The 23,782-nt window shown below is 37.8% G+C and overlaps 1 protein-coding gene across 1 annotated transcript; it reads left to right on the top strand.

Annotated features, from left to right (window-relative positions):
* The first annotated feature begins 1,502 nt into the window (after nucleotides 1-1,502).
* Nucleotides 1,503-22,607, top strand: coro2bb (coronin, actin binding protein, 2Bb). The gene is made up of 12 exons (XM_052119598.1): nucleotides 1,503-1,631; nucleotides 5,250-5,450; nucleotides 8,527-8,643; nucleotides 8,714-8,863; nucleotides 8,955-9,119; nucleotides 11,106-11,222; nucleotides 12,615-12,719; nucleotides 12,841-12,937; nucleotides 19,452-19,564; nucleotides 21,133-21,223; nucleotides 21,352-21,485; nucleotides 21,642-22,607. Exons 1-12 carry the CDS (start codon nucleotides 1,617-1,619, stop codon nucleotides 21,759-21,761), a joined length of 1,425 nt encoding a protein of 474 aa, XP_051975558.1. The 5' UTR covers nucleotides 1,503-1,616; the 3' UTR covers nucleotides 21,762-22,607.
* Nucleotides 22,608-23,782: the final 1,175 nt, after the last annotated feature.

Genomic DNA, 23,782 nt, shown 5'->3' with positions numbered 1-23,782 from the left:
AGTCAGACATGATTGATTTAATGCAAGAGGGAAAGTGTACAATAACAGGTGGTTTCTGAGACTGAGTGGTGTTCGACTGGTCATGTGATCATAACATGGCCGCCCCCATGAGGTGCCCCTGCCCCGTGTAGAATAAAACCACTTTTATGAGGGAGTCTTCATCTCATGATTTTATACGTACGTTTCAAAATTACCTGAGTCAAACTTTTTTAAAGTGAGAAAAATGACCGCGTGCACCTTTAAATATATATATAATAACTGTAGAATAATACAAGGGTAGTATGTACCTATAGGAAAGGTTCCCCAGAGGAGATGTTTAGGATAATGTTAGTCTCAGTCACCATTCACTTTCATTGTATGGTAAAAGATGCAATCAAATGAATGGTGATTAAGGCACAATGAAAGCGAGTGAGTCAATAATGACTTTAGGTAAAATGTATTTTATTCTGATGCAATCAAACCTGACCATGATATTACAATATACAACACAGAATAAACATTTATACCAATAATTTTATTTCATATAATTAATTGTGTGTGTGCGTGAGTGTGTGTGTGTGTGTGTGTGTGTGTGTGTGTGAGTGTGTGTGTGTGATGTGTGTGTGTGTGTGTGTGTGTGTGTGCGTGAGTGTGTGTGTGTGTGTGTGTGTGTGTGTGTGTGTGTGTGTGCGTGTGTGTGTGTGTGTTGTGTGTGTGTGTGTGTGTGTGTGTGTTTGAGTGTGTGTGTGTGTGTGTGTTTGTGTGTGTGTGTGTGTGTGTGTGTGTGTTTGAGTGTGTGTGTATATGTGTGTGTGTGTGTGTGTGTGTGTTTGTGTGTGTATGTGTGTGTGTGTGTTTGAGTGTGTGTATATGTGTTTGTGTGTGTGTGTGTGTGTGTGTGTGTGTGTGTATGTGTGTGTTTTGCACTGATGATGTTTTAGAGTCTCACCCTGTAATTTTCTGCATTGTTGCTGATTTATTGATTGTATTTAACAGATATCTGTTTTTTGGTCTTTCCCATTCATTTTCAGTGGTCGGTCAATTTTGACCACGAATACGTTGAAAGGTGTTGCTTTGTTTTTATGAGCACTTTAGACTTATCGAATCAAGCCCCCTTTTTCTTTTCTTTTCTTTTTGTTTATGTTCAGATGTCAAATGGAGGAAAATTCACCAAATCTTGTACATCTCAGATAAAGTAAACCATTTTTATTAAATGAGAAACATTTATATCACAAAAAAATGACCGTATACCATAGTAGCTTTAAAAAAAAAAAAAATGTATTTGTAAAAAAAAAAAAAAAAAAATTCCCAGCAAGTTTTATTTTATTTTGTATTATTCACTGGAGAATTGAAAAGACAGATTTCTACAGAACGTGTTTAAGAGGGATTAAAGAGAGCTGATTTTATGTTGACAGTCAGACACATGTTATGTAATCACCAGTGATGGAGAGAGAGAGAGAGAGAGAGAGAGAGGGTGGAGTCCTGTATACATACAGCACGCGCGCTTGTGTTCTAAATCACAGCTACAGTAACAACAGCTCATTGATCTTATGCAGAGTTAAACCCAGACGCACAATTTCTGTCTTTCTCCTTTAACTTCTCTTATATCATTTGGAGCTTCAACACAGCGGATCTTCATGACCAGAGTTAAGGTAAGACATCAGTTTGAATGGAGATGCTGGTTATAAATGGTCAGGTACGAGCGGAGCACGCTCATGGAGAACCTGGAAATATCAGGCCTGGAAAAGTCATGGAAATTCATTATTTATCTTTCTTAATTGTGCTAGAACATAATGTGCACCCAGGTCACTACTGGACCATTTCTATGTAGTTTCTACATTGTTGCAATGTTGCACTTCTGCATTTCGCGGCCCCCTTCGTCATATTGTGGCCCATTTTGGCAAATTGCCGCCCCGTTTTCCCCCTGGGAAAAGTCCTAGTTCTCCCGATGGCATTACTTGCACAAGTTTTGGAGATGCCATTACTCAATTCAATTGAGGGAATGAGTTTACTCGAGTCAACTTATTAGCAGTTTCAGTGTGCTCAGTTGATTTAAAGGATGCTTATATATTTACTGGAAGACAAGACAAAAAATACCAACTTTTTGCATCCTATACGATGACCATCATTGGTTAAAAACTGTGGAAGTCCAAGTTTGAACTGTGATCTTTCAATTATTGAGCTGCAGTTTCAGGAGTTACTTCATGAATGTGCCGTTAGTGCTCCTCGTGTTGTCTTGTTTGGAGATAGGAATATAATTCACTTCCCTTTCTGAGGGTGCGGATGGATTCCCATTGTGTTTGAATCCCTAAAGATTCGGTTTAAGTCTTTGTGTGCGCAAAAGAAGGAAACACGGGGTGAAGCAGGAATTGAGTTGAAACAATACCAAACAATGTTCACAACTCGCAAATGGGGAGTCACTTTCAGAGAGGTTACTGTAAATACTGTAAATACTGTAAATGGACGTTACGTCAAGTTGACTTATTTTATTTACCAGTGAAATGTACTTACGTTAGCAAATAAATATGGCAAGGGTTTCTACTTTAGGATACATGATAAAGAATTGTGATTAGAGGTCGACCGATGGCGGGTTTTACAGATACCAATAACTAAGGTGGTGGGAAAAGGCCGATAACCGATCAATCAGCCGATAGTTTAAAAAAATCGATTAATAGAATGATCAGAGAGATCTTTCCTTACTCTGACAGGCACATGCATCAAGGCTACTCCCAAAAGCATTTTATTGTGCAACCAAAATCTCAATAATAACCGAAACAATTCACATTCGGTGCATAACGCGGGACTTTAAACTATAAACAAGCCCGAAACACACGGGGACTCTTATTTTGAAATTATCGGGAATTGGCAATGCACTATATGGAAGTTTTTACCAAATAAAGCATTTTATAGCCGATATAGTCACAAGATAATGAGTTTTTATGTACAGTATGTATTTCACAGGATGAGTTTTATTGATGAGAAATGTATCGGCATAAAACCGATATATCGTTGTAGAGCGGAGGAGGGCGGGGCCAGGCTGGAACAACGCACGGTCCAATCAGCCTGATGCGAGGGATAAAGGCGGCCGTTGACGACGGTTCAAGACAGAGAGAATGACATGCAGCTGCTCTGTGTTTACGTTTGTGTGTTTTTCGTTCAGTTTATTATTAAAACTATTATTTATATTGTCAAGCCGGTTCTCGCCTCCTCCTTCCCCATTAACCACTTTACATTGGTGCCGAAACCTGGGAGGGAGGAGGGATGCCCGTTGCGAAGTCCTCGACACTGCCGTTCACCCAGGGGAGCGCCGCCGCCACCGCTGCAGCCGCCGTCTGCGAGACGAGTGGGGACTGGACTCCCTGACCGCCTGGAGTGATGGAGCCGCTGCCAGGGGCGGAGAAGTGCCCTGCCGCCCCCAGAAACATGTAAGTTGAGAGGTTGAGAGGACCGCCGTCTGTGAGGGGAGAAGGGAAGCGACTCCCCGACCAGCTGGAACGGTAGGGCCGCTGCCAGGGGAGGAGTGTCCCCATGAGTCGCCGGGAACATGGAGGGGCGTTCGGTCCATGGGGGGTCATAGGTCTGACTCCAGTCCGCCGGGGAGGAGCGGCTGTAGTCCGCCTGAGAGGGTTGGGGAGTGATCGGGGACCACATGACAGTGCATCAGAGAACCGGTGAGTGAGTTTTTTTCCCCTCTCTCTCTCTCTGTCGCTCCGTGTTGGCCTCTGTCCTTCGCCTATTTTGTTTGTTGTTGTTTTTACCCTCCTGCCTCCTCCCAGGTCGAGAAAGGCGGGGATGACCCCCCTGCCGTGGGCTCCCCGGCCTGAGGAGTGTAGCATGGAGGAGGGCTGATGGGGGCGTGCGAGGAGTAAAGGCGGCCGGTGACGACGGTTCGATAGAGAGAGAGAAGGACATGCAGCTGCTCTGTGTTTACGTTTGTGTATTTTTCATTCAGTTTATTATTAAAACTATTATTTATATTGCCAAGCCGGTTCTCGCCTCCTCCTTCCCCATTAACCGCTTTACACTGGTGTTTTTTTGAGCTGTACGACACATTTCTGACAGGTGAAAATCATCAATCTAATCTGTTAGGAAAGGCTCAGCTCTCCTCAAGGATCGTCTCGGTCTTCTACAATATGCAAAGAGGATTATTTGGCATTTGGAAAGAGTTTGTTGCTATGCCGTTTCAGCCACCAGATTCAGAATGAAGGACTCGCTCATCAGACGGAGAAAATAGGTCATGTTTTACGTGCCGTTTGTGACGTATGAACATGTGGGATGTGACAGATGTCAAACTGCACTGCCTACAATAAACCTCTGGCATACAAAATAAAAACACACCTCAACTCAAACCTGCAAGAGGAAAATGATAACATTTATAGAAATAGTTTCACGCCAAAATGATTAACCCGTATGTTGCTCCAAATCTGCGTGTTTCATTCTGTCATCTAAGGAGATATTAGACAGCCTCAGTCACTATTCACATTCATTGCTATATTTAAAAAATGTAATGGGGGACCTATTATGCAAAATGGACTTTTACAGTGTGTGTGCACAACCACCCTACAATGTTAAAAGTGCACCAATCCTCTTTCTTATATTTGTATTCATCAAAAACAGTGTCTCAAAATGAACGCTTTTCCTTTCTGCTCTAAAGTGACGTCACGTTAGAGCAGGCCACACCCACGACTGGTGACGGACTCCACCCTGTTATCATAGCTCCTCCCCTGAGTGATCTACACACAGTCCTGGAGCAGATACAGTGAGAAGAATAATGTCTCATAAGTGTCTGTTGTTGCTGTAAATGTGATCATAAGAGTCTTCATGTACTCCCGGCATCAGAGCCACTGAAGACGCTGTGGACAAGCTGGACTGGTAATCTGGCATACCGGGCATTTTCCCGGTGGGCCGACGCACTTTGGGGCCGATCAGGGGCGGACCGGGCATCGGGAGAAACGAGCGGGCCGGTGGGTCGCCCGCGAAATGCACCGAATGGGCGACGATAAGCTAAAATGAGCCGCCGTGTTATGCAGAACGGACCACAAAACGACGCCGCGACATGCAGAAAAGGACAGCGAACACCCCCTGCTCAACTTTTGGGCCAGTTGCTATGTAAAGTCCCGGGCCGATTTCTCTTCCCAGTCCTGCCTGAACTCCAGTATTTACGCTGTCAGTCATATCGGTTCTGATTTGTTGTTGCTATAGTAACCGAAGCACGAGCTGTAAAGGCTCTGTTTTACTGTGTCTTGAAAGGATTCTGTTTGTGTTTGTAGATGTCATGGCAGTCGACACACAGAAGTTCAAAGTTCCGGCATGTTTATGGAAAAGCGGGAGGCAGGGAGCAGTGCTACGAGGGAATCCCCGTCACGCACAGTGTCCATGACAATCACTTTTGTGCCGTTAACCCCAAATTCCTCGCCGTCGTCACCGAGAGCGCTGGTGGAGGGGCGTTCCTCATTATACCGCTTCATAAGGTACTGCTTTAACAAGACTAACCTATCAACCAACCAAAGCATAATCATTCTATACATTCTAAAACAAACTAGTTTAACCATCCCAACCAAATGCAGAATAACCACACTGTGCATACTAGGATAAAACCATTTACACTATTGAAAAAGACTATATACTGTATAATCATGCTTTGGTTTATTTGGCTAAACTAGTTGTGTTGGTATATACAGTGTGGTTATGCTACAGTTGGTTGGTTAATTAAGTTAGTTTGTTTTAGTATGATGCTTAAACACTCAGTGTAAATGTTGAAGTCTCTTAGTAGATATAATAAAGTATATTTAGTATTGATGTACATAGTTAACCGATTATCCAGCATTAACAACATGTTCGACTCATTCTATCGGTTAAAAATGAACCCGAGAGGTTAATTTTAATAAACAACAGAGAGGTAATTTGAAAGGATGATCACGTAGGGCATGTTATGTACACACGAGGGAATTTATGTATAAATTTGTCTTAAAATCTGGGTTGATCTTCATCAAAGTTACAATAATGGTAAATGGTCTGCACTTATATAGCACTTTTTTAACCTTAGCGGTTTTCAAAGCACTTTACACTGTGACTCATTCACCCATTCACACACCAATGGTGGCAGAGCTGCCATGTAAGGTGCTAGCCTGCCATTGGGAGCAACTTGGGGTTCAGTGTCTTGCCCAAGTGACACTTAGCATGTTCATCTGTCACATGGGCGAGAATCAAACCGCCAACCCTACAATGGAGATGACTTAGCTACTATCACCTGAGCTCACTAGCAGCGCCGATAGATAATAAACAATCTGTTTGAACTAATGACACACACATTATTGTATTGTTCTTGTATATATTGAATACATCATTCAAACATTCATATTGTAGGTTGGAAAAAGTATGTGGACCCCTAGGCTGAAGACATCAACGAAACCTAATTAGAGTCACGAGATTGGAGATGTGGGTTCGAGCTACTTTGACTTATAAAAAGCACACTTTGCTATTCACAAGAAGCATCTGCTGACGTGGACGAGATCTCAGATGACCTGTCGATCAAGAATGGATATGCTTTGCATAAAGCTGGAAAGGGTTACAAAGTTATCTAGAAGTAGTCGTTAGATATTCATCTGTTCACAGTGAGACAAACTGTCTATAAATGGAGATGATTTAGTACTATAGGTACTCTCACTAGAAGTGGCCGTTAGATATTCATCTGTGCACAGTTAGACAAACTGTCTATAAATGGAGGTGATTTAGTACTATAGGTACTCTCACTAGAAGTGGCCGTTAGATATTCATCTGTCCACAGTGAGAAAAACTGTCTATAAATGGAGATGATTTAGTACTATAGGTACTCTCACTAGAAGTGGCCGTTAGATATTCATCTGTCCACAGTGAGTCAAACTGTCTATAAATGGAGATGATTTAGTACTATAGGTACTCTCACTAGAAGTGGCCGTTAGATATTCATCTGTCCACAGTTAGATAAACTGTCTATAAATGGAGATGATTTAGTACTATAGGTACTCTCACTAGAAGTGGCCGTTAGATATTCATCTGTCCACAGTTAGATAAACTGTCTATAAATGGAGATGATTTAGTACTATAGGTACTCTCACTAGAAGTGGCCGTTAGATATTCATCTGTCCACAGTGAGACAAACTGTCTATAAATGGAGGTGATTTAGTACTATAGGTACTCTCTCTAGAAGTGGCCGTTAGATATTCATCTGTTCACAGTTAGACAAACTGTCTATAAATGGAGATGATTTAGTACTATAGGTACTCTCACTAGAAGTGGCCGTCCTGCCAAGATGACTAAAAGGGAAACCGCAGAATGATCAATGAGGTAAAGAAGAACTCTAGAGTGACAGATAAAGACTTGAAAGAATCATTGGAACTGGTTAACATCTCTGTTCATGAGTCTACTGTACAGAAAACATTAAACGGGTATGTGTTCATGGTAGGACATCACGAAGGAAGCCGCTGCTTTCCAACAAAATCATTGCTGCATGACTTGACACTCCACAACGCTACTGGGAAAAAAGTTTTGTGGACTGATGAAACTAATGTTGAAATGTTTGGGAAGAACACACAGCACTACGTATGGCATAAAAAGGGCACTGCATACCAACATGAAAACATCATCCCAACGGTTAATTATGGTGGAGGGAGCATCATGATTTGGGGCTGCTTTGCTGCTTCAGGGCATAAAATTGCCATCATTGAGTGAAAAATGAATTCCCAAGTTTATCAAGATATCCTACATGATAATGTCAGGGTGCCTGTGACATCCTAAGAATATGTCTGAACTGAAGCAGTTCTGTGAGGAAGAATGGTCCAAAATTCCTTCTGAACCGGAAACGCTTTTTCAAACGATTGAAGATATTGCTGCCAAAGGAGGATCAACCAGTTATTAAATCAAAGGGTTCACTTACTTTTTCCCACATCGCTGTGAATGTTTAATGGGATGGGTTCATTAAGACATGAAAGATTATAATTGTTTGTGTGATGTTATTTGTGAATTTGATGAAGATGAGATCACATTTTATGACCGATTATTGAAGAAAACCAGCTAATTCTAAAGGGTTCACATACTTTTACTAGCCAATGTACTTTGTGGGGCAAAATAGTCCTATTAAACTCATGTTGTTTACAACAGAGGTCATGTGGAAATGCAAGACGATACTCTAATAATCCATATGCTTGCATGCACAGACACATTCATGGGGATGAGTTTGATGCACTGATATAAATGTGAGTGGTGGAGAGAGAGAGAGAGAGAGAGAGAGAGAGAGATGGAGATGTGTGTGACAGGTACAGACACTCAATCTCAAGAGAGACTCTGTTCTAGTTCTGATGCTGGTTATTTCAGGCCTCAAGCAAACACAAACTGAATTAAAACCACATTGTAAATGTGTTCTTTATCAAACAACAAATGAAGTGTTTGTGGCTCCACCTTCTGGTTGAAATAAGAACTGCAGTGGTCAAATGTTTGTTTACATACAGAAATACTGTAAGTGACAAACTGATCTTAGTAACATTGTATTATATAAATATTCTCTCTCAGCCCGGGCGAATAGGCCCTCATTACCCGAAGGTCTGTGGCCACCATGGCAACGTGATGGACATCAAATGGAGTCCCTTTATGGACAACATCATCGCATCTAGCTCAGAGGACTGTACGGTAAGAAATTAACCAAATTAACAATAACGACCATGATGATTATAATGTAGCTGTGACCTTTGAACTCTAGGTGCGAATCTGGCAGATTCCTGATGGTGGTTTGAGGCGGAACATGACAGAAGCGCTGATGATTCTGATTGGTCACAGCCGGAGGGTGGGGCTTATTGAGTGGCATCCCACTTGCAGCAGAATTCTTCTCAGTGCTGGAAATGACTGCAAGGTATCCACGTCAAACAATTGCTCCCTCAAATAACCAGTAGAAACCTGTAAAACTAACTTATAAGTGATTGTTTTGTTGGTTTACGCAACAGATCATGATTTGGAATCTTGAGGAGGGCGTGGCTGTGAAAATGATTGACAGTCATCCAGATGTTGTGCTCTGTATGTCCTTCAACACAGATGGAAGTTTACTGGCCACGAGCTGCAAAGATAAAAAACTGCGAATCATCGATCCCCGTTCTGGGAAAGTCCTTCAGGTTATGTTCACCAATTCCGTCTCGTTTAATGAAGTATATGCATACTTGTGTTTATCACTATGTTTTCAATTCAGTTATTTACATTCAGTCACTTTATAGTATTGTAGTATAAATAATCTATTAGAGATGTGCACAATTAATCGACTAATCAAGTACTCGTTCGCCAACAGCTAATCGACTAATAAAAATACTACTTGAAAATCGTACATTTTTTTGCATATTTGCCTTTTTCACAATGCTAAATTATACTGTACTTTCCCTCTAAATGTCTCACTAATTGTTGCAGTTGCAACTGAGTCATTAATGCATTGAGAATTGTAATTAAATTTAATAAAAATTTAATTTCATTATTAATTAATTCATTATTGTTCCTATTATTATTATTCTTATTATTAAATTTGGCTCACTGATAGAGGACAGTCTGATCTGTTATCAAAGCAAATTTGGTGTCTCTACCTCAAACCCTCTAGCGCCACCTAATGGCCAAATTTGCACTCACATTTATGTTAATAACTTTTGAATCGTGAGTCCTAAATACTCCTTTAAAAATGATTTTTTGCTCTGATTCCTTGGCTCAAGATGATTCGATTGCACCCTATGACGTCATTTTCCGTCATGAAAATTTTTCTGCCATTTTGAATTCTCTGAAAAACCAACTTTTTCGAACTGGTCCTAGGCCGTTTGTCTGATTTGCATGAAAACTGGCCTGCATCATCTAGAGGCACTCACGACAATAGTTAATTCACAGAATTTTGATAAACCATACCGTTTTCGAATGGCGCTTCAACTAATTTGACGAAATTTGTGCAAAATTTAACATGAGGCTGTATCTCCGCAACGCTTTGAGGGATTGGAACGAAACTTGGTACGTGTCATCACAATTAGATGCTGAGGTTATCTGCAGCATTTTGTTGCACTGCCCCCTACTGGTCAGGAGATATGAAAAAGCTAATTTTTGCTTATAACTTCTGAACCAGTTTGTCATAAATTCATCAAATTAGTCTCATAGATTCAGTGGGGTATAGTGAGTCCAACGAAACTTGGTACGTGTCATCACCATTAGGCCCTGAGTTTACCGGCAACATTTTGGCGCACTGCCTTAAAAATGTATATTTTGGCTTATAACTCTTGAACGCTTTCCTGCATTATAACCATCAAGCCCATATAGTACCTCAGCAGTTTCAGAACAGTGCCACATACTGAAAAAAAATTCTAAAAACTAGCTATTTTTTGTCATTTTTACAAGAAATTGTATTTTTATGATTGAAAGTTTACTTTTTCTAACTCCTCATACACTGTTCATTGGACTCTAACCAAATACATGTAACAAAGCTTCTTTTGCTGCACATGGTGCCGATAATTGGCTTGACCCCCGGTATCACTGCTTGCAGCTATATTTATTATTATTATTATTCTGGCTTGGAGTCTATGGCAGCCCTATGAACTGTACATAGTAAAATTATAAAATTTGGCACACTGATAGGGGTGGTCATGAATAGCACCCATACCAAATTTGGCCTCTAGGACATACTCTATAGCGCCACCACCATGTCAAAAATGCACTTTTCTTTTGCCGTTTGTCCTAAAGACACAATTCCTATTTTGACTGATTACTAATCTCTTGTTGATTCAAATGGACCCCTTAAATGGACCCATTAAAACTCTTATGACAATGGCCACCATCTTGGATGATGTCATTCATAATTTTTTAACTTCTGCTCCTTCAAACTTTGCCTGATTTCCACACAAAATGGCTCAAAATAATCTCCAGATTAAGCTGAACAGAATGAACAGTACCGAATTGTTTTGGATATTGTGTACAATAGTCATTTTAACAAGATACAAATTGTCTCATCTATTTTAGTATTTTTACAATGTTTTTTGTAGTGACACATTGTCACAGGTTTTTCTCTGCCTAATATTAAAAAAGCAGCTATTTTAAAAGGTTTCTAAATATATGTTTTTATAATCCATTAATCCACACAGGAAGCAGACTGTAAAAATATCAAAGTGAACCGAGTGGTTTTTCTGGGTAATCTGAAGTGTGTGCTCACGACAGGCGTATCGAGATGGAGCACCAGACAGGTGGCTTTATGGAATCAGGTGAGATTGAAAAAGTTATTTAATTTCAGAATACTGTAAATCTAAATATTTATCTTCACAAGCATTTTCAAGACAAAAGTAAAAGCGTTAGTTCATATCGTAGGTCGTCTTAAAAACAAGGAGAGGGTCAAGTGTTTGGTATCATTAGTAAACTTAAATATTTTAAAAAAATTATACAATAATAAATTCGGAGATTCTCATTCTAATGGTGCATTCACATACAATTTTCGCGAGTTTGACTGATGGATTATAAAGTAACACGAACCCGCAAGTATTCCGCCTTCTCTTCCGGAAAAGGACAGGAGGCGGGGCTTCTTCGACTTGGTGCATAGTAAAGTACAACCAATAGCTGGAATCAAGAACTCGCTCATATTTGCAGAACTTACCAGGAAGTCCAACTTCCTCACTCACTTTACTCCAAGCGATGTCTTTTGTCGTCCGGTCTCTGTACATGTATGATGTTGTGTCGTACAATTCCGGGTGTGCGCGCACACCGCTACAACAATGTTTACATCCATTTTTCCAGATTTCTTCTGCTACTACGTCAGTACGTCAGTGACATCTGGACAATCTCAATGCTGATAGGCTCGAGCGAATACGCGAACGAAGCGAATTAAACGATTTTGCGTGTTCGAGTTGCGCCATTCGCTTCATTCGCGTCTATTCACATCTTTGCATTGCCTATGTATGTAATCATGCAGCGCGAAATGCTCGCTTCGCATTGTATGTGAACGTATCATAAGAAATTGCTAATAAATCTAAAAAAAAACTTGCCAAAAATTTACTTTTTTCGTATTTTTCTTATTTGACATTAGATACACTACCATTCAACAGTTCTCACATTTTAGAACAACAGTAAAGTCATCACAACTATGTAATAATAGAAATGTAAATATGGGAATTATGTTGTGACAAAACAAATCCAAAATAAATGAAAACTGATTTATATTTTAGCATAACATTGTACATAATAATTGTAACTAATTACACATGCAAACACAACAATGACTAAAGGTTTGCATAGCATGCAGACATGATTTTAGTCATGAGATTTCACAGAATGAGTTTCATTCTGTGTCATTTGAGTCATCATTGAGTCTGTGTCATGTATTTGGCGCCATCTCCTGGTGGCCATATGTAACATTGTGCTTCATGTGGATTATCTAATGATCTATACATCTGATTATCTTGTGTGTGGACTCGTTTGAAAGATAATCACCTCCTTTAAATAATGATATGTGATATTTAATGTTACGTTTATATTTTATGCAGCATTTATAAGCTTTTGTGAATAATTGTCAAAGACATATAATTAGCTACTACTCCCTATATTTTTCCATACAAAAATAGTAGCAAAACAAGTTAGTTAGGCTTTATTTGTAATATATATAGGAGGACTTGTCTTCACCCATCACAGAGGAGGAGATTGATGGATTGTCAGGTGTTCTCTTCCCCTTTTATGATGCTGACACACACATGATTTATCTGGCTGGAAAGGTGAGTGCCAGTCTACTACTAAACTAACAGCTGACACTAACATGCCAAACCTCTGCCCGAGTGTCGATATGTAGATCTGAAGTGCATTCATGTGTAATCAGGATCATCTCGTGATCTACAGGGTGACGGGAACATCAGATATTATGAGGTGAGCAGTGAGAAGCCGTACCTGCAGTTCCTGATGGAGTTCAGATCTCCTACACCTCAGAAAGGACTAAGTTAGTCACACAACGCCACAATCACCACAACACATACAGCTTACAGTGCAGTGAACACTGAGGGGAGGTTTCAATAAACGGTTACACTACTTTTCACAAGAACCTGCACATTATTCACTAACCACCCGCTCAATCTTGTTTAAGCAGGTGCGATCAATAGTAGCTCTGCGTCTTGAGTATTTAAATGAAGTTTCGGTGCAAACACTCCTCATTTCTATGTGCATTAGGGTTGTTATAGATTGTGCTTTATTCAGAAAACACTGTTTGTGAATTCTCTTCTGCATATGCATACAATAAAAATGGTTTGTGAACAGTATGCATACAGCAATAAACGTTTCAAACATTGTCGCATGACCGTGATATATTGCTTGATGGATTCAGTTAGTTACGTCCAGATAAAAATACATTTTTAATTACATTTTGTGTAATTTATTTTTAGCTTTAATATGTGCAAAAAAACATTTTGAGTCCGATTGAATAAAGAAAAAGATAAAATATGTTAATTTTTTTTAATAATTTTTCTCTATTTGTCACATTAGAATAAGCACACTATATGAATAATTATATAAATAGCACAATGCCATTCCAAACATAGTCAACTAGTTATTACCTATCTGTCTGTCTGTCTGTCTGTCTGTCTGTCTGTCTGTCGAGAGAGAGACGTCTGTCTGTCTGTCTGTCTGTTGAGAGAGAGAGACGTCTGTCTGTCTGTCTGTCGAGAGAGACGTCTGTCTGTCTGTCGAGAGAGAGACGTCTGTCTGTCTGTCGAGAGAGAGAGACATCTGTCTGTCTGTCTGTCTGTCGAGAGAGAGACGTCTGTCTGTCTGTCTGTCTGTCTGTTGAGAGAGAGAGAGAGACGTCTGTCTGTCTGTCTGTCGAGAGAGAGACGTCTGTCTGTCTGTCTGTCGAGAGAGAGAGACATCTGTCTGTTTGTCTGTCTGTCTGTCTGTCTAGAGAGAGACGTCTGTCTGTCTGTCTGTCTGTTGAGAGAGAGAGAGACGTCTGTCTGTCTGTCTGTCGAGAGAGAGAGACGTCTGTCTGTCTGTCTGTCGAGAGAGAGACGTCTGTCTGTCAGTCTGTCTGTCTGTTTGTCGAGAGAGAGACGTCTGTCTGTCTGTCTGTCTGTTGAGAGAGAGAGAGACGTCTGTCTGTCTGTCTGTCTGTCTGTCGAGAGAGAGAGAGCCCGAATGTGTGTATGTATATATATATATATTAGGGCTGTCAATCGTTTAAATTTTTTAATAGAATTAATTACATGGTGTCCCGATTAATTAATCACATATACAAATATTTGCTGAGAAAGCCCCGCATATAACAATAACTCAATATATAATGAATATACATATTTATATCAATATATAATTATACATAGTTATATTATATATATATATATAATAAAAAATATTCAGATAATTAAAATGCATGACATTCTTGTGGCAGAAGAGTTCATCATTGATAAGACAAAAAGCGTCTTTAGAATACAATGTATTGATTATTACCATATTATTGATCATAAGTCAATCATTGACACACAGTTCATCAATCCATTACACAAGTGAATTTATCAATCAGAGATTTATTATGAGGGCTTGTTTAAGGACCGTCAATGAACACCTGCGTCAGACATTTTATTTTATTATATTATTTAATATATTATTAATGTTTACAAAACTTTTACATCTAGAGCCAAGAGGTATATTAAAACAAACAACAACAAAAAGGAAAATAAATAAATACAGTTTAATAAAAATATCATATTGTTTAAATAATTCAATACAATTTACAGCTTTCTTGTTACTCAAATTGGAAATTGTTCTTAGGTAAAATGTATGTTTTATAACCACCATACTTACATTTATGAATACTAAACTTTGCCAAAAAAAGCAGAACATTAATCAAATAATATTCCTTATGAAGAGACACAGTTGAAAGCTGAGAATAATATGATCTCTAAGAATCTTGCAGAAATCAGAGCAAAGACAAGTCGAGTCGGGACAACTCCAAAATAAATAACAAAAATTCCTCCTGCAGACCACAAAGTGTGCAGAATATATCAACATCACGATTAAATCTCTCTACATGGAAATAATTAGTGGGGTACTTATAAATAAGTTTGAAGGAAATTTCTTTGATTTTATTCGTGATTAAATATTTATGGGTAATTTCCAAATTTTGCACCATCTCAAGCCTGCATTAGACATGCTTGTGTCGCGTCTCGGGTGCGTTGCGTCATAAACATACATTTTTCGGTCACTGTGTCGAGTTAAATATAGTTTAATACTCAATCTGTAAACACATCTTGAGATCCATTAGATCGGATTTGCGCTCCTTCGAGTGTTTTGAACACAAGAATGTAACACATGTTTGTGTTGATCTGCTGAAGTGTTTGTTCACTGTATAAACTGTGTGTTGCTCACACAGCTGAAGTTTCACTTACTGCCCCCTGGAGTAAACAGGTGGTACTACACGCTTGCATTTCTCAGGAATCTTCCTTATTACAGTCCGTGGGCGATTAATTGCGTTAATTTTTTTAACGTCTTATTTTTTTGTAAAATTAATCGCACTTAATTAACGCGTTAAATCGACAGCCCTAATATATATATATATATATATATATATATATATATACACACACACACACACGCATACATACATTTTATATATATTTCTAAATGTGATAGTTCACCCAAATATGAAAATTCACTCAATTATTCACCCACATGATCATCCCAGATATTTATGACATTCTTTCTTCCGCAGAACACAAAAGCACATAAAGTCAGCATAAAAGTAATCCATATGACTCTAGTGGTTTAATCCATGTCTTCAGAAGTGATATGATAGGTGTGGGGCTAGCAACTCATTATGATATAACAAACTCATTATGTAATAAAGCATAATGTAAAAACTTCAAATAATGCAATAAGTTAAATATAATAAATGTTCATATTGTAATATTTTTCTCAAATTGTAATAAATAATACAATATGTAAGAGCGCATGATATAATATTTTTTTTTGCTAAATGTAATAGGTTATTACAATATGAGAAATGTATTACATTATTAACACACTGAAAACATTTTAATAAAAAACTTAATAATTGGAATATTGTAATAATTTTCAAAACAATAGAACCTTTTAAGGATTACTGCACTTTAATACAAGTTATAACACAAAATAAAATATTAAAACATCAGAGGGTATGTTGAAAGATACAGTACAACTGATATTAATGTATTGTTTCTCATGTAATCGCCCAATCTGTATTTTAACCACGGGAAGATGTCAATAAAACAGCTTGTGGACATCCGGTCACCTAAAATTACATTGACCTCAGGAAAGTTAGGCCTGTAATGTCCAGAGCTCATTATTAGCTTTAGAGGAGCATATCTCTAAAATTATAAATGCATTATTAATATATATATATATATATATATTTATATTTATATGTGCATTATATTTCACTTGCCTGTGATGGTCTATAAATTATTTTATGTAGTTTGTGGTTGAAAAAAATCTCTGAATCTTTAAATTTATTTTCTTCAAAAACAAGTTTTTACATTACATTGAGTTCCTACAGTTGCTAGAGTTGATAATGTAATAAATGTCCCGTAAAATAACCTACTACATAATGCAAACTGTATTACATTATGCACTCAGAATTGTATTACGTTTTGAGAAACATTTATATACATTATGAACATTTATTACATTTAACTTATTACATTATGCTTTATCACATTATGAGATGCTAGAGTGTGTGAGAAACAATATTTAAGTCATTTTTTACTATAAATCTCCACTTTCACTTTCACTTTCACATTCTTCTTTTGTTTTCTTCTTTGTGCATACCGTCACCTACTGGGCAGAGAGGATCATTTATAGTACAAAAGGATTTAAATATTGATCCGTTTCTCACCCACAAAAATTAATCGCTTCTGAAGACATGGATTAAACCACTGGAGTCGAATGGATAACATAAAGAAAAAGAGATCATAAAGATAAAGAATAATTCGTTTTTTTACTATAAATCTCTACTTTCACTTTCACATCTGAAAGTCACATGTGACGTCTGGTTAGTTTCAACTCTCATACCTGAAAGTAGAGATTTATAGTAAAACATTTATCTGTTTCTCACCAATCGTATCTGAAGACATTGATTTAACCAGTGGAGTCCTATGGATTATTTTTATGCTGCCTTTATGTGCTTTTTTGAGCTTCAATGTTTTGGACCCTGTTGACTTGAATATTTCACCTCTGTGGGTCCATACAATGCATCTAAAAATCTCAGTTTGTGTTCTGCAGAAAAAAGAAAGTCAAACACATCTGGGATGGCATGAGGATGAGTAAATGATGAGAGAATTTTCATTTTGTGGTGAACTGTCCCTTTAAATGTGAAATACAATAGTGCCATCTAGTGGCTATGTTCGGATGACCACTTGACAATAAATTGATTGCATCTCTGGACTTAAATCACTGATTACACGGATCAATAAGATCTTGATTAGTTAAAGTGCTGCTTCAACAAACAGAATTGCCCAAATCAATTGTTTATAACAGGTTTGTGCATCATTCAGAATTAAATAAAGAATGACACTGAAGTTACAATGACTGATTTTGAATTGAGGTAGCAAACCAGATATATAATTTTAAATTTAAGGCCGTTGAATGCATCTTGATGCAGCTTTTCTATCACAATAAACACAGTTTATAAGAATACTGGAGCAGGGAGTTTGATTATTGCATTCATTTAAATGCAATGTGCTTTATTCCCATTCACACTCTTACCAGCATGCACTGGGGCATGAATATTGTCATAGTACTATAAGTTGACAGATCTATTTGTTAAATGTTTAAAATAATTTGAACCATGTAAAATAAATGTCAGCCTGAAAATTAAGTTAATTTACATCAAATGAAGTAGATTAATTATAATAATAAAAATGTTTGATGTTTATGTTATTTATTTATTTATTCTACCAGACGGGGAATAAAAAGGCACACTTGTTCAAAAATAATATCGTAATTCTTTATGTTTTGTGTTGTGTGACTGTGTTGAATTGCAATTCATAAATTCCACTTCCTGTTGTTCCAATTCAACTTCCTGTGGGGAGTGGCCGATGCAATTCAAATTCCAGCTCATAAATAGAAATTCTGAAATTCAGAATTTTGCACAAACCTGGTTTACAAACGGGTTTCCCAAAAAAACTCTCCCTGTCCACCATTGTTTAGACAAACAGGTAGTTTTGCCCCAAACTTACTTTGTTATTTGGTCGTTGAGTCAGAAGTTGACATGTCACTCAAATACAGCAATAACAGGTTAGGGTTAGATTTAGGGTTAGGGTTAGGGGTTGGGGTTAGGGTTATGTTAAGGTTGTTAGGACAGCCCCCCATAACAGTCTCCAGACTGCTACAGTTTACTAGGGACTAGAAGAAAAGCACTGGCCGGCACATGTTTCTGGTGGACCGATCGAGGGTTAGGGTTAGATTAGGTTAGGGGTAGGGGTTAGGGGTTAGGGGTTAGGGTTAGGAGTAGGGGTTAGGGGTTAGGGTTAGGGGTTAGGTAGGTTAGGGTTAGGGTAGGGTTAGGGGTTAGGGTAGGGTTAGGGGTTAGGGTTAGGGCTTAGGGGTAGGGTTAGGGGTTAGGGTTAGGGGTTAGGGTAGGGTTAGGGTTAGGGTTAGGGAGTTAGGGTTAGGAGTTAGGGTAGGGTTAGGGGTTAGGGTAGGGTTAGGGGTTAGGGTAGGGTTAGGGGTTAGGGAGTTAGGGTTAGGGGTTAGTGGTAGGGTTAGGGTAGGGTTAGGGTTAGGGTTTGGAGTAGGGGTTAGGGTTAGGGGTTAGGAGTAGGGGTTAGGGTTAGGGGTAGGAGTTAGGGGTTAGGGGTAGGGGTTAGGGGTTAGGGGTAGGAGTTAGGGGTGAGGTTAGGGGTTAGGGGTAGGGGTTAGGAGTAGGGGTTAGGAGTTAGGGGTAGGGTTAGGGGTTAGGGGTTAGGGTTGGGGTTAGGGGTTAGGAGTAGGGGTTAGGGTTGGGGTTAGGGTTAGGGGTTAGGAGTAGGGGTTAGGGTTGGGGTTAGGGTTTAGGGGTTAGGGTTAGGGGTTAGGGATTAGGGTTAGGGATTAGGGTTAGGGGTTAGGGTTAGGGTTAGGGGTTATGGATTAGGGTTAGGGATTAGAGTTAGGGGTTATGGATTAGGGTTAGGGGTTAGAGTTAGGGGTTATGGATTAGGGTTAGGGGTTAGGGGTTAGAGTTAGGGGTTATGGATTAGGGTTAGGGGTTAGAGTTAGGGGTTATGGATTAGGGTTAGGGGTTAGGGGTTAGGGGTTAGAGGTTAGGGTTAGGGTTAGGTTGAGGTTTTCCAATGGTTTTCATATTAAGATGGGAAAAGTGTTTTAACATCAAATAAACCTGAAGAAATCCTAAAGGATGATCCATAATGGATTTCTAATGTTCAGTTCTTTGCAAACGTTAGTTAGTGAGTTACAGGTGAATGATCCGTGATTTTGTGTATGTGCAGGTGTGATGCCCAAACGTGGAGTTGATGTGGGCGAGTGTGAGATCTTCAGATTCTATAAGCTGGTGACTCTGAAAAGTCTGGTGGAGCCCGTCTCAATGATCGTCCCACGCAGGGTGAGAAAGTCTCAAATCTCAAATGTGATGTCTTTCTGGGTGAGCCGAATATTCAGCTGAAAGTAATACAAGGCAGAACTTGAAGGATTGATTCTGAAGGATATTATTGGTTAACCCTTTAAGCTCTGAGGGTGTTTTTAAAGATGTCTTGTTTTAGTGGCATATCCAAAATTAAAGGCTTATGTTTGGGATCATTGTAAAGGAAACTTGTCACATTTTTAATGATATAGATTATGATCAATTCTGAGACTCTAAGCCTAAAAATCACAAAAATAAAATACAAATTGAGCCAAAAATTTACTTTTTTCCCTGATTTGACATTATATATATCTCTGGGAAGTTTTTTGGAGCCACCTTATTTATACCCAATCATGTCGACTGTATTTAAGAAAAATCTTTTGTTGACACGACAAAGCAATCACAAGTTATAACATTACAAACATTATTTATCAATGTGTCCAAAAACATCTTCAAACAAATAAAAGATAATAATTGTACATAAGAACTAATTACACATGCAAACACAACAATGACTAAAGGTTTGCATAGCATGCAGACATGATTTTAGTCATGAGATTTCACACAATGAGTTTTGTCATCATTGAATCTGTGTCGTGTATTTGGCGCCATCTCCTGGTGGCAATATGTAACATTGTGCTTCATGTGGATTATCTAATGATCTATACATCTGATTATCTTGTGTGTGGACTCGTTTGAAAGATACAAGTGAAAACGCGGCATATAAGCAACATCAACATAATAGTCAAAAGACATATAATTAGCTGTTACTCGTTATATTTTTGTCTGCAAGTAAAACAAATAGTCTGGTTGTATTTTACTCTTCAAGAGCTTTCCAACAACATATGACACATGAATATTTGATGAGTTTGATGTTTTTACCGATTGCAATAATATGTAAAGTGCATTTTTTTAAATAAATTATCAAAACGTAACATTTCAGATTTATCTGCAGATTTCAAAGCACTTGTTCAGTTTTGGTCATAATGTCTACATGCATTGTAAAGTAAAGCTTCTGAGCTTTAAAACAACACCTATTTTGTGTTGGTCAAGATGATAGTTATTAATATTTTGACGATAATTTAGTTTTTCTCACGGGTCCGCTGGTGGAAAGGGTTAATAATAATTTTCCCCTGCCTACATGATCTTGATTACACCAGCAGAAAAGAAAAAAAATATTGTATATTTTAAAATACGTCAAAGAATTTCTTAATTGTTTTAAATGATATATAGCATGTAGGCTACCATATATTAACCTATATATATATATATTTAAATGCATGAACAGTTTAAAATTATATAATGAGTTACAACATGTTTTTAGATTAAAATAATTGGGTTATGAATGTTTTATAAGCTTAAATGTAAGTCAGTTTTTACTATAAATCTTTACTTTCACTTTCACATCTGACAATGGACCCACTAATGCAAAAGCCGTATGCAGTGTTAAGAGAGTAAATAGTCTGTGCCGAATAATGTCATGTAAACAAAAACTAATTTCGATGTTCTGACTTTTAAGCAGTTTTATATGTGGCATGATTTGTCTTCAGTCAGAGTCGTATCAGGAGGATATTTTCCCGATGACAGCGGGCACAGAATCGGCTCTGTCGGCTTCGGAGTGGCTCAGTGGAGTTAACAGAGGTGAATCGGCAAGTTCATTATGCACACATACATTTACTGATGAGGTTTAGGGTGTATATCATTAACTCTGTATTCAAAAAACATCTCTGAGATATCCTTAGTAATGAAGTAAAGGTGTGTTTGCACAGGGCCCATGTTGATATCTCTTAAGGAAGCTTATAAGCGTCCAAACGCAGCTGATCTGAGAGCAGCTAAACAGGACAGACGGACAGTGAATGGTATCGACTTACTGGAGAACGTTTCACCAAACACAGACAAGGAGGTGTGTGCGTTCACTTCAAATGATTGACTCGAACTCTGTTTGATACATTTGTGAAGCAGTCCATCCCATAATAATTGTGCCCCTCAGAGACATGTTCCACATTCAACATGCTTATCCTATTAATGCACAACAGACTTACATGGTGTGTGTGTTTAGCTCCTAAAGATGGTCTTCAGACAACAGGAAGAGCTGAGACAACACAAGGATGAACTGAGAGAAAAAGACGATAAAATCCAACAACTGGAGCTGCAACTCAGAAACATGAAAAACACGTGACGACAAACAAACAAACAAACAAACAAACAAGGCTGTAAACCCTCAAAGATCATTTTTATAAAGAATGCACTGAGAAGATTTAATTAAAACCCTTTTATTGAGATATTATGTGTTTTATTCTGACTATTCTACATTACAGCACAGAAGATGGATATATGTCTGTACCGCTCAATTAAAGGTACAGATGTACATATGAAGTCTGATCAGAAAATACTCTGAATATTGAAAATGTCAAGAACTTGATTTATTTATTAATTTTTGGATGTGACATTATTGGGGTAGTCAGTCAACAGATGGAGCCAAATGAGAGAGCTCCACTAGGCTTTAAAAGATTTCATTTGTCTGAGTATTTAGTGCTTGCATGTACATGGGGGGGGTGGGACTATGGCAAACCGAATTGACATTTATTAATGTTCAGAGTTATAGAGATCTTTAATAACATGTTCTTCTTTTCTTCATTTCTACTGAAAATGCTCATTTTTGATCAGTAATTAGGTTTGGACTTCTAAAATATTGTAAACAATGACATCATTACTCCATTTTGCAAATTCTTGGTATTAAAAATGTAATTTTGACTATTTTAATTTCTGCTAGTAGAATTTCACAATTATCTGTCGTCTCATATTCAAAACGAACAAACAGATATCTATAATGTCTTACTAGCTCAAAATATCACAAATTAGCAATGCACTTCTTACTAGTAAAACTCATTTTTGATAGCAATAATCACACAGTTAATGGGCTACAAATATCCATTCGCTAAATAAAAATGTTGCATTTTAACTTGTAAAATTTAATTATTGATATCTATAATTCATATCCAATATCACAAGCTGAATTGGCATTTAATCATGTGTAGGACATCAGTTAAATATATAGATAATAATAATAATAAAAAAAAATATATATATATATATATAAAATGTTGTTAAATACATTTTAAATAATTGTATTTAAAATAATTTAACCTGATTAAATGTCAATTCGGCTTGCCATAGTCAACTGCCCTCTAATGGATTTAATTCAATTTATTATAGACCTCCTCTGTACAAATGGCTTACATCTTTGCTCCAGATGAGTTTCAGAACATTTGTGGTGCAGTTAATGATTGTTTTTTTCTTGATAAATAAATGATTCAGTTCAGTGTTTGTCTCAAGAGTAAACCTCTATATTGTTTTTATCGATTAATCAGCAGCAACACTTGCTTTTGTAACTATTGGTTATTGGCAAAAATCAACGCTGATAGTTGCCGATAGTTTGGGGTTATCAAAACATCAATGTAGAAGATTGCTAAGGTGCATATTTGTTCCCATTACGTGTTTATGTGAGTTGTGAGCACAGATATTTCAAAATAAGAGTCCCCGGTGTATGTTGGGCTTGGTTAGATAAAATGTACGCAACAAATTTGTTTGTTACATTCAAACAAATTGATTCACCAATCTGTGTATTTAATCTATAGCCTTGCATTATGAAAGAGATAACCAAAAACATCCATAGCTGTGTTTGAATCCACATATTTGTCTGCAAATTTTACAATATCGCATAAAAAATCTAATAAAATCCAGGATGGGAATAAAATCATCAAAGCCTCCAACATCTTGCACCAATTTTCCCAGAAGTGAAGATTTTGTTCTTTTGAACACATGGGATGGAAACAATATATTCGTGAATTGTTTTGCGATTTTTATACTTTTTGCATGAATTAAATCTGGTAACTTGGATAGAAAGGTGGCTAATGATGCCAAACCCGTCACTGCGCTCTTATTTAATCTGGCATGAATGCTTTTCAGTAAATATGACATTTCAGTCTATTCCTCACTCAGAGATATCATATAACTTCTACTTTCATGGCGCTTTTATGTTGTTAATTTGAACTTGAATGATTGTTTTATACGGTACAATAAAAGCTCACGTTTATGCTAATGAGAGGCAGAAACGTGACAAAAATGCCCACAACTTACGCCCATTCGTTAACGTCATTGTGACGTCTTTATACATGTCTTGGCAGCTGCACAGAACGT

Source organism: Xyrauchen texanus, chromosome 46 (genome assembly GCF_025860055.1).
Source record: "Xyrauchen texanus isolate HMW12.3.18 chromosome 46, RBS_HiC_50CHRs, whole genome shotgun sequence".
In the NCBI taxonomy this organism is placed as follows: Eukaryota; Metazoa; Chordata; class Actinopteri; order Cypriniformes; family Catostomidae; genus Xyrauchen; species Xyrauchen texanus.
This window is presented reverse-complemented; position numbering and strand designations above follow the sequence as displayed.